Source organism: Mustela erminea, chromosome 2, assembly GCF_009829155.1.
Source record: "Mustela erminea isolate mMusErm1 chromosome 2, mMusErm1.Pri, whole genome shotgun sequence".
Lineage (NCBI taxonomy): Eukaryota > Metazoa > Chordata > Mammalia > Carnivora > Mustelidae > Mustela > Mustela erminea.
This window is the reverse complement of record NC_045615.1, coordinates 156,820,555-156,838,047: the sequence shown is the minus strand read 5'-3', so window position 1 is coordinate 156,838,047 and position 17,493 is coordinate 156,820,555. Positions and strand designations below refer to the sequence as shown.

The 17,493-nt window shown below is 41.6% G+C and overlaps 1 protein-coding gene across 4 annotated transcripts in view; it reads right to left on the bottom strand.

The window, feature by feature from the left end:
* Positions 1 to 17,493, bottom strand: part of LOC116584072 (alpha-fetoprotein-like) — a 45,548-nt gene that overhangs the window by 3,715 nt on the left and 24,340 nt on the right. For 2 of the 4 annotated variants that reach the window (XM_032332045.1, XM_032332042.1), the window contains 4 exons: positions 16,007 to 16,104; positions 13,346 to 13,484; positions 10,612 to 10,835; positions 3,525 to 3,657 (listed from right to left, as the gene is read on the bottom strand). In XM_032332045.1, coding sequence (XP_032187936.1) covers positions 3,525 to 3,657; positions 10,612 to 10,835; positions 13,346 to 13,484; positions 16,007 to 16,104 — 594 coding nt within the window. Of the gene's footprint in view, positions 1 to 1,861; positions 1,932 to 2,842; positions 2,899 to 3,524; positions 3,658 to 10,611; positions 10,836 to 13,345; positions 13,485 to 16,006; positions 16,105 to 17,493 lie in introns of those variants that run through there. The other 2 variants (XM_032332043.1, XM_032332044.1) reach the window with 2 other exon arrangements.

The following is a 17,493-nucleotide window of genomic DNA, read 5'->3' as shown; positions in this document are numbered from 1 at the left end:
TTTAAGAAACTACTATAGCAATGATGGTAATCACTGGAACTAAAAGTGAAAACTTAAACTGGTTACCTTTTGCGAATGGGAAATGCACCCTGGTTTTCTGCTTGAACTTTTACTATGTTCGTGCATTACCTACACAATTTTCAAAGCTTGCGTAACTGTAAGAAACTGTGGTAAGAAACTGAACATAGTAACCGGGAATGACCTGATCCACATAAGTTTGGGTTATCACGCTGGTTCATCTGATCCTTGTTTTCTCTTCAGAAACACATCCAAGATTGTGGTAGCTCTGATACTAGACCCAACAAGCTGGTAGGTACAGACGACTTAACCAGCAGACCTTTCCACATGAACCTGGGTTAAGTCACATCTAACAGTAGAACCTTGCCTTTTTTCCATTGTTAAATTTCATATATTATTTTCAAAACATTGTTTTAACTTGCCCACATTTCTGCTTATTCATGTTTACCTTCTTCTATATTATATTCTGTTGGTTGATAGGGAAATATCTTGGGCTATAATTATCGTTCCCCACTGACCTGGCAGAGACAATTTCTCTGAGTTGAATTTTATCTTTGAACCTGCTGATGTCTACAATTTGTTTCATGAAATGTGAGATGCCTTTTCTCTGGATGATCCAAATTCACCCTGTATAGCTGAGTTTCTTTTTTTTTTCCCCCCTTTTATATATTTCAGTTGTACTCTTGCCAACATTCCAACATTGACTTTGGTCCATCCTTTTTCTCCTCAGAATTGGGCTTGCTTCTTAAAATGTCTTCCATCTTCTCTAAAAAGGTTTTATCTTCCCAATGGCTATAGTTAGAAAGACAGTCTTCAATCCTGCCTACTTTCTCTTTTAACAGGCAGAACAGGTTCCCATAATCGACTCTTAAAATCTCAAAAGAAAACAAAGAACATGCCTGCAGGTCCTTGGAGCGCTTAGTCTTTTCTAGCTAACTTGGAACAAGCACAGACTGCCCTTTGGCTGAGCCTCTTCACTTCTGGGGTCTTGGTTCCAAGGGGCTTCCTAGAGTAGCTAGGTTTAAATCCTTTGCACTAGAGTCAACCTAGACTCCTTTCATAAAGGTAGAAGTACAAAGACACCAGTTCTTGGCAATAAAATTCTTAGGTAGTTTGGTCATCTACCCCACATTTTTTTGCTAAGCCTGTTCATATACTATAAGGCTGTTTTTAAAAATATTCCAGTCGTAGCTTAATATTTAATATCCCCCAATTCTCTCCCTTTCTTTCATAAATGTTATTTCCAATTGTTTCATTACTTCCCCTCCTGTCCTTGGTTCCAGCTTCTCACTGAGAGTTGGGCATATGGAAATATGGGGAGGGGATAGGGAACAGTGTATGATTAGCCGCTTGCACCTTAGCCAAGTAACTCTTTTTTTTTTTAAGATTTTATTTATTTATTTGACAGACAGAGATCACAAGTAGGCAGAGAGGCAGGCAGAGAGAGAGGGAAGCAGGCTCCCTGCTGAGCAGAGAGCCCCATGCAGGGCTGGATCCCAGGACTCTGGGATCGTGACCGAAGGCAGAGGCTTTAACCCACTGAGCCACCCAGGTGCCCCCGCAAAATAATTCTTCAAGGGGTTCCCAAATGAGCAGCGTTAGCAGCACCTGGGAACTTGTTGGAAGTGTAAATTATCAGACCCCACCCCAGAACTACTGAATCAGACGCCGTGTGGGAGGAAAACGCTGATTTTGTTCCAGCAAGCTCTGGAATTGATTGGATGCACACTAACATTTCAGAATCACTGCCTTGGAATAATCAGACAAGGGTAAACTTGACAAAACGTTAGAGATAAGGCATAATTACAGATAATAAGCATTTTTATCCGAAGAAGTAATTCTGGCCAACTTTAATTAACATGATATATTCTTCAGATAGCTTCTATTTTCTCCTTTAATTCGGGGGAGAGATCCTAAAAGAAAGTAGAGAGAGGAGGGAAGGGAAAAGAAAAATGGTTGGGCTTTTAAACCATTAAGTTAGATCAGTGTTGGGCGAAAGCCCTGGGAAAAGCCCACAGAACTCTCCCTATCATGCTGTTCTCCAATAATAGTTTGAGCAAGTCGTATTCTTACGCAGAAGTGAGAATACGTCAAGAAAACTCCCTTGGGAATTCGCAGACACAGACCCTTCTTGAGTGTGTTGATCTGTGTGGCTATGGGGTTGCTACTCAGGTGGAAACATGTTCTCTGAACACTCTACAAAAAGCAAAAATACTTTAAAATAAATAAATAGACTCTAGCGTAGGTGATTACTCTGACTTTGTTATTAGCCAGTCTGGGAGTCAGTACAGTTTTTCTGTGAACAGCCTGATAGTCAATATTTGGGACTTTGCAGTTCATAGAGTCTCTGTGACAACTCATCAGTCTGCAATTGTTTAATGCAGCCATTGTGGACAGAAAGCAGCCATAGAGAATATGTAAATAGATGGGCAGGACCGTGTGTCAGACAACCTCATTTATATAAACAGGAGGTGGAGTCGATTAGCCTGAGGGCTGTCATTTGCCTGCCCTTGACTAGACCATAGACATTTGATTTTTAACATAAATAATGTAGTTTAGCTAAATAGGTAGAAAAGAGCCACTGAAGGTAACTAAGGATTCATAAAAATTGTTACCTGTGAAAACATTTCCCTGGGCCACTGCTAAACTTAACCCTGGTCCGAATGGTCCCAGCCCATTTGCACTATAAAGTCTGCTTTACTTTTTTACACCTACACTCTGCATTCCTCTGCTCAGATACTATAATCTACTCAACCTGAGTTTCTGCTCCTCCCGTCACATCCCTGGGACAGAAGTTTGTCTTGGGTCCCCTCCATGAATTTTCATGAATTTTCTGTGCCGCATCCTACCATGATATTCTTAGAAATTTAAGTCCTACGACTTAGAATGAAAATCATTTACTTGTTAACTATATGCAATTAGATGAATGCCAGAAAACAGTCTGCTGGTGGTCAGTTCGGTGGGTGTGCACACAGACTCTGCCCTGTCGCCGTTTCTTCCTCTCTCTGTTCTTCAACCTCTCCGATAATGATCTTCTGGCCACCGAGAAAATGAAACCCTTTCCACTGGCTCCTTAGTGAAGCCCCAAACTACATTTGGGGACTATGCCTGACTGTGCCCCAGAAATTTCTAGAACAAAACTACAGTTTGCCCAGACAGGTTTTTAAACTGTTATTTCTTTAAAATTTCATGACATTCCAAGGACACCCTTTCTCTACAATTATCCAAATCTTCAGTCCGTCGTGCCTCCTCACACCCCAATCCTAAATATCCCCACGCCATCTGGTGTCATGACTGGTATTCGACTCTTTCCCTGTCTAAACCGTTAGTTTTCTCAATCACATATCTTAAAGCCGAATATAATGGATTCCACCAATCCATCTGGACTGCGATTTTCTCTGCATTCACCCACAATTAGGACGGAAAAAGGGTTTTTGTTTTGTTTAGTTCTGTTTTTTTAACTTCAGTACATCCTAAGCGCACTGTGAGAACAGATAAACAGATACCTCTTCTCGGAAACATATTTCCCTTGTCTCTGCTGGGCAGCACTTCTCCACCACGTGGGCAAAGCTGTCAGTCATGGGTCGGAACTGCATCTCTGCTGCGTATGGCTTCTGCTTCACCAGGTGGCTGAGGAGCCTGAATCAGAAAGGAGTGGCAAAAACACAAGTACCCGCTGAGTTCTAGAAGGCCAGCTTGCACACCTGCCTTACTGATTTAAAGCTGGGACCACCCATGCCTCTTCCTCACCCACACTCTGACGCTTAGAAGCCCTGAAAACGCGGTGATGTGTTCACAGGTCACACCGCCCATCTCCATCTTCGTGTTTTACCCAACATGCCTTTCTTCCAGGACATCTCTTTTACATAATTCATACATTAAATTTAATTATTTTTATATAATTGTTACTAAGATAGAGATTTTTGTTTTCTATTTTCATGGCATTGGTTGGTAAATAGATGGATATAGTAAGTTAAATTGTTTTCCTGTATTTTGTTAGGAACATTTATGCTGAACAACCAGCTTCCAAATAAATATTGTAAGTATGACACACCTGAAAGCTCAGTGTCTTTCATACATTATTAATGATAAACCAATAAGCTAATTCCAAACTATCATGGCTTAACAGTATCTCTGACCTCCTTCACCGAAGAGTTCCCCCCACAACGGTAGTTTCAACCACTTTGAATATTCAAAAGTGTAACCTGGTTTCTGTCTCTCTACTTAATAAAATAGTATTCCAAATCTTCCAGTGTTATCTTTTCCCTTTCTCTCTTTTTTTCACCATTTTAGACCAAGGCAGATTTAACCAAAGAGAAAATAAGTCATGAGGGGTCGGGAAAATGTACATTAATTGGTATTTTACTGTTCAGCCAAAAACCCTTGCTGATTCTTCATTTTCAAATTCATTGATAATACCCAGTGGCCTTATCTGTGCCTTGAATGGGTATAAAAGAAAATATCTCAAAACTCGAAGTAGCTATTTCTATGACAATTTAAACCAGGGGTCTAGTAAACAATTGCAGATAGTAATTATTTTAGGCTTAGAAGTATAATATCATATCACAAGACAGAAGACTCCAAACTCCCATTTGCCTGGGGTGAGCTGCCCAGGTGACAGGTGGCAGATACGGTTTGTGTCCAGCTGCCATCCGCTGGAGACGATGGGGAGGCGGGACCCGCCGCGGAGGGAGCGGGTACAGCAGGTGCGCACCGGCCGGTTCCGCTCTCCGCCCCGACACGCCGTGCTCTTCTCCCCGCTGTCTCAGTGCGGCCAGCTAGCCCCAGCTGCTCACGGGGTCTTTGACTCCTAGACTAAGAGGCCACCACCTTTTGCTGCCCGGTAGCGACCAACAGCAACATCGCCAGCATATGTGGGCACCAGCTCAGGCACTGTGCAGCTGCGAGCATGGTCACCTGAAGGAAGGCAGACCCTGGGAGCAAAGTGGGGGACATGGATAGAGCAAACTTGGAGCTTTGCAGGTCTCAAGCGTAGCCCAGTCCAACAGTGCCCTCGGACCGACAAAGTCAGCTGCGCCCACAGGCCCATAGCCGCTCGCATTAAACAAGAAAACAAGACCTCCCGCTGAATGGTAGTCCATGGGACGCGCCTCTTTGAAGTTGTCATTTCAATTCCACCCTCTCCCACGCCCCCAGCCCTCACACCCCCAGCCTGCCTTGCCGATACACAAAGCTAAAACAACAGCAGAACTGAAAATATTAGAAAAGCAGAAGCTAATGATTTCTTTCTTTTTTTTTTTTAAGACTTTGTTTATTTGTCAGAGAGAGAGAGAGAGAGGGTGGGGCACAAGAGCAGTGGGAGTGGCAGGCGAGGGAGAAGCAGGGAGCCCGATGTGGGACTCAGTCCCAGGACCCTGGCATCGTGATCTGATTGGAAGGCAGATGCTTAACCATCTGAGCCACCCAGGCAGCCCACTAATGATTTCTTTTCAGAAACTACCTCAAAAGGAGGCTGGTTTGAAGAACACATCATCGTTGCCCCTCAGCTGCCAGACGGAGTTGAAAGAAGCTAAGAGATTTTAACTACCTCCATGTTTGCCTCCTAAGTCCTAGGAATCTAGCGGGGGAAATCAGATACACCGGGAACAAAGATTTATGTACAAAAATGCTCATTGTCACAATGTATGTTGGTTAGAAATTGAAAACAATTTTCATGTCCAGCAATAAGAAATGGTTAAATTCATTATGGAACCCAGATGGTGGAATAGTATAGAGCCATTAAAATGTGGTTTTAAAGAATAATTAGTGACCAAAATGCATACATTATAATTTTTAAAAGCTATACAAAAGAATAGTGGCAACAGCCAACATCTTTTGAGTGTATGGATATCTACTATGATCGAGGCAGCGTGCTGAGAATTTATATTATTCCATGTAATACCGTCACTTACCTTTTTAATAAAGCTGTATGTCATCTCCACTTTGCATTAGTATCTGTGATTTCAGACCTCCTGGGAATATTACAGTTTGGGGCATATACAGCAAACCAGTGAGGTCAGCCTCCCTCCCAGAAGGCGAAGGGATTGGGAACCACTCCTCCGGAGACCAGAAGTCACCCTCGCTGACCTCCATCCAGTAAGAGAGCTTGATCAGTGGAAGACGGGAATGATTTCATGGTTCCCCAACTGGGCCTTCATTCTCATTTCTGAGTTACATGGGATCCGCACTTTGAAAAAGTGCCGTAAGGGAACTTTCCTTGAAGTCCTGCCGACCATGAGGACACACCCAGCACTGCCCTGGGACCTGCCGCAAGTGGATAATCCTGAAGGTCAGGGGGAAGGACTGATCTTTTTTTCACGACAAAACAGAAAGCAGCTTTGTCATTTCAAGGGATCCATCCTATAGCTGAGCAGGAGACAGCAGCAGCTGGAGGGCAGGACCATTCCCAGGGGCCCAGGAATGGTGCCAGGGAGAGCATGTTTGGAGAATTCCTGGGGGTGAAGGGGTTTCCTAAGCTCTCCCCTCAGGATTCTAGGGATAATTGCTGGAGCCAAAATTTTGTATAAGCAGCTAGTCGCAAGATTGTGCAAAACTTGTATTATTAAATATTAGACCACAGACTGATGGGCAAAGGGCAATTGTGGGAGCGTGTGCTTGTATGTGTATGTGACATATATTCTTATACTACATGTATGTTTATACTGGGCAGCTCTGCAGTGTTGGAATAAAAGTATTTTGATTTTCTTCTCTTCTGTATTTTCTAAATTTTTTGCAATTATTATGCATTACCTTAATAGTAACAGAAATCAATATTTTAAAAAGAAATAGAATAGTATAAACATTATTTTTTCTCTCCTACAGTTCTGTAGTTAGTCTTCTAATTAGATCTAAACTTGATCCCACTTGAAAGAAAATGCTGTACTTGTTTTTAAGTGTCTCTACACAATTTAAGTCTGTATGGTTAGATATATCCTCAAACCAGTTTCCACTACCTTTGAATAATCATTATCAGTTTTTAGGAAATTACTTAGTAAAAGTGAGAAATACAGGCTATTTCCCTAATTCCCATTGGAATTTGATGGAATTTGTCTTCGAATGTTATTTTCCTACAAAAACAATACTAATCATGATGCTGAAATTCACTGACCCACCCTGAGAGCATAGGCTTGCAGAAGTCCCCGGTAATAGAAACTACCCGTCATGGTACCTACACTACGGAAATACCCCATCTCCAAACATGTAGTTAGGGCTTCTATGGTCTGGCTTAGGGCATTCGGCATGGAAAGGGCAGGAGCTGGTGTAGGAAGGAGACAGAGTTTACTACTGGTTCATGCAAAATCTGGACTCCTCTTTCCTTCCAACGTCATAAAAAGGGCACAAACATTGAAGTCAAACTAACTTTGGTTCAACTAGGTAGTGTGACGGTGAGCAAGACACTTAACCTCTCTGACTTGAATCTATAAAAAGAAAATTTGAACACTTACATTGCAAGGCATTTGTAAGGGCCCCAAAATAGCACATTAAAGGGCTGAGTATAGTAAGGGGCATACTTCAGGCAGTAAATAATGGCAAAGGTAATAGTAATGATCAATAGCTGTAATAATAATAGCACATCTTACTTCCATTTCAAATTATCAGTTGCTTCCAACCATGGTCTCCTTCTTCCCTGATTCTCACAATAAATACTACATTGTCACGGCTCTTCTCCTGTTCATTCACTTATTCCATTCAGCAAAAGATTGATGAGCATCTTTACAATTTCCCTGAGGATCCGAGCTATAGATCCAATAGTAATAGAGAAACCTAATGAGAGAGCCAGGAAAACTCTCTTGTCTATACCCTCCTCTTCTCTCACTTATGAGCTGTGGGGTCCAAGTGCTGTCATGGCTCGGCCCCTCCCAAATCCTCTATTCTCACCCCAAAAGTTTATTCTCCTTCTCTCACTTATGCTTTGGTCACACTGGACCACTCTGCTTTCCGCTACTTGGGCGAATTTTCCAGCTCCACAACCTATTCACCTGTGGCGTGATCTCATACCAATCTTCTTGCCCCTTACAACTAAAATGGCATATAATGTCATCTGCCTCATACATTTGTGGTAAGGATTTGGTGAGATGCCGTACATAACGCAGTGTCTATCTATGCCCGGAGAGCTTCCTCAAGAGAAGGCAAGCATGCACATTAGGAGTGACAGAGACCTTGTTCCCCTACGTTCTCGAGTCCAGCCTGAGCAAACAAAAGAATGGCTAACTGAACACGACAGTGGTCTTCAGGTGTTGACTGGAAGTGTTAAAGTCTAGTTTGAGATTGGCTCACCCTGGCCACTGCAGAAAGGATTCCAAGGGTCAGCTGGCATAAGATAGCAAGTGGTGTGATTAAACAGAGCAAGCACCAGCTTGTGCTTGCTGCCTGCCAGTATGTGCACAATCCAGAGACAACAAAAATTTTGCCTCACTTGACAAGATGGTATTACTGGACTCTTACATTTAGACCTTGCAAGTGCCTGTGTTAGAGTAAATCAGTGAGTTAGAAATGCAGTAAGCTACCACTTCTAATGATCTGGGGGGAGGAGGAGCAATGAGGACGAGGGCTCCCTTGCTTGCTCCTGAGGACAGGAACAGGGACAGTAGAAGGAACTGCCGCCCCCCGCCCCCCCCCCCCCCCGTCAGGGGGCTGGAGAGCTGCTAATTCAGGGAAACCAGAATTTCACCCTTTGGCTTTTCCTAGAATGGCCACCTTTGGTCATGGCCAAATGGGGCCTTTGACAGCAGAATTTTACCAGAAGCAGAATTTTATTCTAGGGAGAAATGCCTGGGCCATGGGGGGATCTTGGCTCCGGGCTCGGGAGTAGAAGGCAGGCAAATAGATGGATGATTGATACCGCTAAGAAGGCGATTCTTTGTCTACAACAGCGAACAAGGAGTCTCTTTTCTAAGAGCTGACAGTAAGTGTTCCATTCGATCCACCTAAGCAAGAGTGGGGAGATTGGGGAAAATGCCAACCACCTATGAGATCTTAATCAGCTTATGCTCTCAGAGGCAAACGGCGAGTCTGCTGCTCTGAAGTCATGTGCACTGACGTGTACTTCCAAAGCCAAGGCCATGACCCTCAGTCACCTTAGCAGCGGTCCAGTCAGAAATCTGAGTCTCCCAGGTCACCCCTCTTCATGCTGAGGTTTCTACACCCCTAATCTGATCCATCGCCTGCTCTCCTGGTCCTCTGTCTCCTTTGTCACTTGAGGCTTTCTCAAGAAAACATCCCTCTCTCCACAGCTTCTCTTTGAAACTTCTCGGTCTTGCTCTATACAAAAACATGAGGCTCCCCAGAGGACACTGCTTCCCCCAGGACCTTTCAAGAGAAGGCTATTTTTGCTTGAACTCCATCTACTTTAGTATCTAGGTCTCTTTTACTTGCAGCATATCTCTTCTTCATGCTCTTTGAAAAGCCGTTGTTCCTCTGAAGTACACTTTATCCAGCTCTAACATCCCTCATCCCTACTTATTCCTGCCCCATATAGAAAATCGGGTCATTCTCCCTCATTTTTGATGACTTGAGACCTAGCATATCACCTCGCTTTCCACCATTATCTTGACATTTATCATTTTCCACAGTTTCAACAACTGCATTAATGATCCACAGGTAGCAGATCGATTACCAAAATAGACCAGTTATCCATCTTTCTCTGTATTCATGTCCTTTGCAATGTGATGTTCCAACTCTTCCTATCAAGAAATGAAGTCTATTTCCATACCCTATTTTCATCTGGGCTGACCCTATGACCCACCTTACAGAAGCAGTGATATTGCATGGTTCCAAACCTGGGCCTCACGAGGCCTCCATACATCTACCTTCTCCCAGCTACCACGAGCAGAAGCCTGGGTTAACCTTCCAGAGAATGGAAGGCCACATGCAGCAGAGACAAGCCATCCTAGCCAAGGCCAGCCTCAGCCAGCCAGCTCCCAGCTAACTTAGCAGCTGACCATACGCTCTTGAGCAAGCTCAGCAGAGAATGGCTGGGGCTGGCCGAGGTCAACAGACTCATCCAGTCAACCCACAGGCTCCGTTGCTGGCTTCATCCAGAAGCCCTTTTTACATAGAACACATGTTGCATATGTATATACATATACATCTAAATATACATTTATAGACATCGTATTCTACTGGCAATATTTCTGACCAATAGTCTAAAGTATTAGAAACAGCAACCAAATCAGAATAACGCTTTGCGAAGTAATAACTCATATTCATAAAATTTTCTAAGTTATAAATGTTTTCATAGTTTTCATATGTATTACATATGCATATCTCACACACACAGCCACACACACACACACACACATACACACGCAAATGCTCCAAATTTTCCGTTAGGAAAAATACATTAGTGTACTTCTCTGTCAATATTTTTTGACCAGTAGGCTTCAGTCTCACTAACTGAGCTCATTTGGGTAACAACCACAATAGCCATACTGCAAAACCGCAGAATATTTTCAGTTCTAACCGACCTCCAGCACAACACTGAGCAGATCCATTCATTCTGCAGTATTTTACCTGAGCCCACTTTACCGTTCTCTATACCTGCTCCCTTGCGAGCAGAACAAAGTAAATAGCAAATTCAACAAGGATTCTTACTTCTGTTTTTCAGTTTGGAACTCCTCCCGAGCTTTGCACAAGTTCTCTTTAAGGCTGATGACTTGGTCGCAGGATAAAGGTGGAGAAATATAAGTCCCGTCGACTTGTAGATCATCAAAGCACAGCTTCCTGAAGGCGTAGGAGTCATCACAGCAGCGGCCCACACCAGCATTGATAGGCTCGGCCTCATGTCTTCTGCATAAAGCTCCAAGAATTAGTTTTGCCTTTCTCAGAAGAGAATTAAAATAAGAGTCATAAGGTTTTGGTCATATATATATATATATGTATATATATATATATATATATATATATATATATATATTTTACTCCATAGAAAATAAGACTCATAAATATTCTCAAATTCTGGTTTCTGCTAGTTCCGTCTGGATTTCACTGTTTGGGAAAAAGCAGGAGTGTCACATGCAGCCTGGTTCCCAGACTTGTCCTCCCTCTTCCCCCCATTTTCAAGTGGAGTTCACTGGGACTGCACCTCCAGGTTCCTTCCCATTCCAGTTTGTAGACTAGTGTTGACTTAAGGTAGGAGTTTCTTATGCACTTTTAAATTAAAATCAAGCCTCAAGTCAACAGCACTGCAACTTTGACTCAGATGTATAACTGATGAGTGGAGCTCTTACTTAAGAAACTCAAATCCAATTTGTTTCTATTTTTATAACTGTGCAACTGTAACGACCACAGAACTTGGCATATGGTAGATGGTCTATGAATATTTATTGAATGAATAACTGATGATGAGAGAAATTCTTGGATCCTATTTCAGTTACCTCCTTCATTTCCTTGTCCTCTTCTAGAACTGTCACTTTGCCTGCTCCTTGTGTGTCTGATTCTTATCCTGATGTTGCCTGCCTATATGCCTTTCCAAGTATGACTCCCCAAACTCCCAATTATTTATGTATTGGGGAATGAAGTAATTGAAGCCAGTAAGCATCAACATTTCATGTATGAGTTTTTCTATTTTAAATGTGCAGTAACCATAGAGATCACCCAAAAATAAGGCTTTAGAAACAATGTAAGTCTAATTGAAAGAGTTCCCCAAGGAAGACATTACTAGATAATAAAAACTTATAATAAAATAAAAGGGTTAGATAATAAATTTTTTTAAATCTGCAATCAAAAAAATTGTATTTTATCAGAAGAAGGACCAATTTCGCATAAACAAGATGTTCTGTCAAGAACAGAGGTTAGAGAAAGCTGTCACCAAATAAGAATTCCATAGTGTTAAACTAATAGCACTTGAGAGAGACCTAAAGAGTACATCTTGGAGACTTGAGCATAGAGGTCCCTAGAGGGATGTTCTTCCTTGTGAGGAAGACATAATTTCTCATTCCTCAGGATAGCCTGGAAGAAATATCCCTTAAGACCATCCCTTCCCTTCTTCTGATTCTATTTATACAACTACCCATATTTTCATTCAACTTCCTAAGTATTTTGATTCAAGAAAAAGTGTAGTCCAGTTATTAGGACCAATTATTGGAAAGACATTTCTCATTGTAAATGAACATTGGAAAGATATTTCTCATTGTAAATGAACACACAGGTGGTATTCTGTCTAATAAATTTAGAACTTGTGAGTTTGATGTGAGGTAATAAAAAATATAAATATTTGATCTTTGACACCAATTCCTGGCAAAGTTCTTCTGAAACCCTTGTAAATTCTTAAGTGATAAGAGAACTAGGAGCATTTTTTTTTTTTCTAATAAGGAGATTCTAGGTGGACTTCTGGGTGGGGGCTGGTTCTCGGAAAGACCAAGCCATGTCTAGGAGGTTAAATTTCAGCCCCACCCCACCACCCATTCTCCAGAGAGGGGAGATGGGTTGGGAATGAGTTACTAATTGATCATGTATACATAAGGAAACTTTTCAAAATCCCAATTGTATGGGGGTTGGAGAGCTCCCAGGTGGGTAAACCCATCCACATACAAAGAGGGTAACACATTCCAGGTCCACAGGAACAGAAGCTTCTGAACTCAGGACACTCCCAGACTTTACCTTATGTATTTCTTCATTTGGAAGTTCACCTATTTCCTTTATCAAATGTTTTGCCTATCTGGTAAACTTAAGTAAGTGTTCCTCTGTGTTCTGTGAGCTGTTCTAACAAATTAATCAAACCTGAGGAGGAGATCCTGGGAACCTTAGATTTATAGCTGGTCAGTCAGAATCACAGGGGACAACCTGGACTTGCCATTGTTATCTGAAGTGGCAGGGAGCAGTCTTGTAGGACCGGTCCCTTAACCTGTGGGATCTGATGCTATCTCCAGATAGACACTATCAGAATGAGTTAAGTTATAGGACACCCAGCTGGCATCCCAAGAAATTGCCTCTTGTATGGAAAAACATCTAGTGTCAGAGGTATGGTGACTGTTGTCTTTTTTGCCTGCACATTTGATTAGGATGACTTCGTCTAAAATCAGCATTATCTTTGAAGTTGTTGACAAAGTCATTTTTGTTGGCTTGAAAATCCATGAGTTAGACCCTGGAGTATGATCCAGGTAAAGACTTGTTGAACCTGACATCACCACCCTTAGGGAAGTAACAGTCTTACCTCTGCTGCTAACCAAGACAATTGGCATGAGATGGCCTAAAAGAAGTTTTCCTGGGGACAGAAATATTAAGTTCCATTGACAGTTCATAGTCGTGTACATGAACATGAGATTGATTGCCGGAGGTTGGAGATTAGGACCATGAAGAGGCAAACATGAAGTCAAGATGGACTTACCGAGTCCTCCATGCAGGCAAATCGTTGCTCATCTCTTAGTGGACAACATTTGGTGGCAGCGGCTGCCATGTTCTTTGTGTACATAACCAACTCTTGAGCAGATAGTTGTGGGGCTTTCTTAGTATAAAGGATTATGAGCCTGAAAGAATAATTTCCTCTTACTCCTGGCAATGACCACATGCCTCAAATGAAGAATTCTAGAGTTTCCTCAATATTTGACAATCTCTAGCTTAGGCTGAACAAAACATTAAACGGGGTTTAATTCCTGTTAGTCCTTGCTCCAATGGCCCAATAACTTACTCAATACACCTAGAATTCCCTTCACACCTCCCTCACACACTACTCCACGCTGATCCTCTGTGGGGTGGGGTGGTGGGCGCTTAGCAAGGAAACTATAAGAGCTACACTCTAAGAGCTAACAAAATCAGACTTAGTAAACAGCTTCTGAAATAAATGTATACACCGGCCATTACAGCTTCTGTTGTCTACAAGTGTAGGAATAGGGGGACAGCAACAATCAGCAAACAGGCCCCAATATCATGGGGCTCACACCCTAATGAGTGAGATAGCAGGTATACTTAATGTAGTGACAGGAATTCAGAGCGCTGTAGGTGCACAGAGAATGGCATCTGATCCTATCCCTGGGAGGTCAGGCACACCTCCTAAAGGAAATGGCATGTGGGCTGAGAGCTAACAATAACAAAAATAAGCAGGTGAAGGGGAGTGAAATTGGGAGGGGAAGCCATTGCATGTGATTGTTGTTTTGTTTCGTGGAGTTTTTTTTAGCGGGGGGTAGGGTATTGGGGATCAGAGACAGAAAGAGAAAGAAAGCTTAGTTAGAGAATTAGATTTGCTTTATTTTTAGGATAATTATGGTTGCCATATAAAGAAAGAATGAAGGTGAGCAAGAAGCAACGTGGCGTAAGAAGAAGTTGAAGACCATTCCAGAAGTCCAGGCAAGAGACAGTGATAGTCTCAACTAGGAGAGTGGTGGTGGGAATAGAGGGATACGAGGGAGATTTTAAGGAGAAAGACTACTGGATTTGAAGACAAAAATGTTAGAATCAATCATTGCTTTTATATTATAATGGAGTTGGGGAAAGAACTTAGCTGTAACATCTAATAAGCAGGCAACCTAATCCAGCGGGTCTAGTATGTGACTCATGGACCAGCAATTATCAGCAGCCTTGGGTACTTGTTAGAAATGCAAATTTTCAGGCTTCATCTCAGACTTAGGTAATGAGAAACTCTGGGGATGAAGCTGTGTTTTAACGAGTCCCCCAAGTAATTTTGATATACCCTAAATTTTGAGAACCACGATCTACTCCTTAAACTGGACATTAGCAAATGAACACAATATAGAAATAATAAGCCAAATATTCTTTCTGAAAAAAAAAATTTCTGGATCCATTATTCTGGACAGTAATTTAATTTTTTAATTAATTAAGTAATTTATTTATTGTTTTAAAATATCACTTTAATTTCCTGCACAATTTTTGTGTTAGTTCAGATAGATGAGATTTTGTAACAATAACAAAAAATGCAACTTTGTTGCATGGCTTCAAAACACAATGGCTTATTTCTTGTTCAATCCATATGCCCAGTGCAATTTGGCGTGATGGTTCTGTTTATCTGGAACCAAGACAGATAGATCAGCTGCCATCTCAAATGTATCCAACTGTTGTGTCCAAAGGAGAAGAGAAAATAGGAAAGCATGCATTGGTTGTTAAAGCTTCTGCCCCCAAAGTTTTCACATTTTATTAGTCAAGTCAAATCACATGGTGTGATATCCATATTAAATATTTTGCAAATCCTCCAATGAAGAGATTGAGTCTATTTCTCTACCCCTTGATTCAGCTTGGGCATATGACTTACTTTGGTTAATGGGGCAGTAGCAAATGTGATGTAAGTAGAGTCTTAAAACTGGACATCCACCATTTGAAGGGACGGGGGGTGGGAGGTTGGGGTACCAGGTGGTGGGTATTATAGAGGGCACGGATTTGCATGGTGCAAAAATAATGAATACTGTTATGCTGGAAAAAAAAAAAAAAAAAAAAAACTGGACATCCATTTCAAGCTGAATTTATGGGACACTATATCAAACTGAATTTTTCAACACTCTACTTCTAAATAGACAGTAAGACACTAAAGAGCCTAAAAATTGACTTTTGGTTTTTCATATAGTGATCTTTGAAATACCAGTCTCCCTGCACATAAGAGGTTGATGTGTTCTCTCTAGCACACAGCTATCTATTCATCTCTACCGTCCCTGGTAAAAATAATTAATTAATTAATTAATTAACTATATGACCTAACTTGACTCTGACAAAGGGACCCAACAACTGCAGGCAAAGCTCCAAACTAAATATTCAGGGGGAGGGAGAAGCTCCCGAAGAGACTGCAGGAAGGCAGCCAGGGTCTGCTTGGTTCACTAGCTTCTGAACATTGGCCAGAATTGGGAAACTGGCCTGGAAAGCCATGTAGAAACACCTAAGGCCATGTGGACATCTGTATTATCAAGACAAAGATAGCTAAGTTAATTCTGTTTTTTCCCTTGCCTTCTGAGATTTCAAGGTTGGATGTACACTCTTAGCAGCTCTCAGCATCAGGAGTTAACACAAACTCGCTAACAAGTATGAATCTGGACAATTGGAAGCCTACCTGTCATGGAAGTCAGCCTCTCCCAATTTCTCATGCAAATCACAGTGATGTTTTACACGCTCATGGCTTTCACGAACCACTCTTTGGAACATCTCTTGCTGGAAAATAAAGATAATCAATGTTATCACTGTGACAATATATCTTGAGGTAAGATTGCAAAGCCCTGATAGTAATATAACCGTTTTCCTAAACCCAGAGCTTTATTTATTTAGTGAGCTTGCAAATCTTGAAAAACATGTTCTGGTAAAACAGGAATGACCATGGATTTTGTGGAGAAAAAAAGTGGTACAACAAGACTGATACTTAGTTTCTGGTGATATAAACTCATTTATGGGTTGATATGTTGTACTTTATAAGCATAAGGCAAATCATTCATCAAGCCAAAGAGATCTTTAAAGGTAGTTTATAGATCTAAGTTTGATTGGTCAGAGTGTGTTGGTTATTTTTAATAATACAGCCTTTTTACATAAGCAGCACAAATACATAGATAAGATATTGGCATAGAAATATAGATATGTTTTAAGAAGTCACGGTTTAATAAAAATATGTAGCAGCCTTTAATATAGTAAAGTACTCCACAAATACACATTGAAGCAAAGCAAATGGAATTCTCAGAGCTAACTACTAGTTCAAAGAGTTCTTCAACTGTGTACATAAAATTCCAGTGGGAAACTACAAGTGACCTTTCAGGCTTGGTTTTTCAGTAGGAAGAGAGGTTATCATCTTAACTAATCTGACCCAGTGTACTTGATCTTACTGAGCAGTGTTTGTTACAGTGAAAATTTTACCAGATTTGCAAACTGTATGCCTAGATTTAGCCCTTAGCCTTGTCCTTACTGTCTGTGTGAAGTTGGGCAAGTATTTTAAACCTTAACTGAATACTCTCACCTATAAGATGCAGTTAATAATTCTGGCATGGCCTATGTTACTGTGCTGGTGTGACAATCAAATAGGACACTGGTTGTAAAGTTGCTTTGTGAACTCAAAACATCCATGCTCCTGTAAGGTGCTATTATCATGATGATTATTGTGGGGGTCCAGTGGGGATGCTGAGAATGGGTGCACCCACAGGGGAACAAATTACCTTCACTGACCCTTCTTTCTGGGAACAGAAAGGTGATAGATGTACGTGCTTGAGCCAAGACAGGACTGGGCTCTACCTGTACCACTACCTCACCCTCTGTAAATGTGTAAGCCTTCCAAGAAGCCAGAACCACCTGGTTCCTGGTAATTCATGGATAAGTGATCATCGGGTCAGGGACATAAGGTCACCTGCTTTTTCCATGTCACATGCACAAACAGCTGTTGCCCGTGAACAGTATGACTTCTGGCCTGAAGCTGGGTCAGTTTCCAAGACTGCTGAGTGGAAATAGTCAACCTTCTCATACCCTAATATGCTGTGCTTGCCTGGTATTTGCTTCTGTCCAGTGGACACTCTTATTAAAAGAGAAGATTGCACAGAGAAGGTTTCATGAAACATACAATCT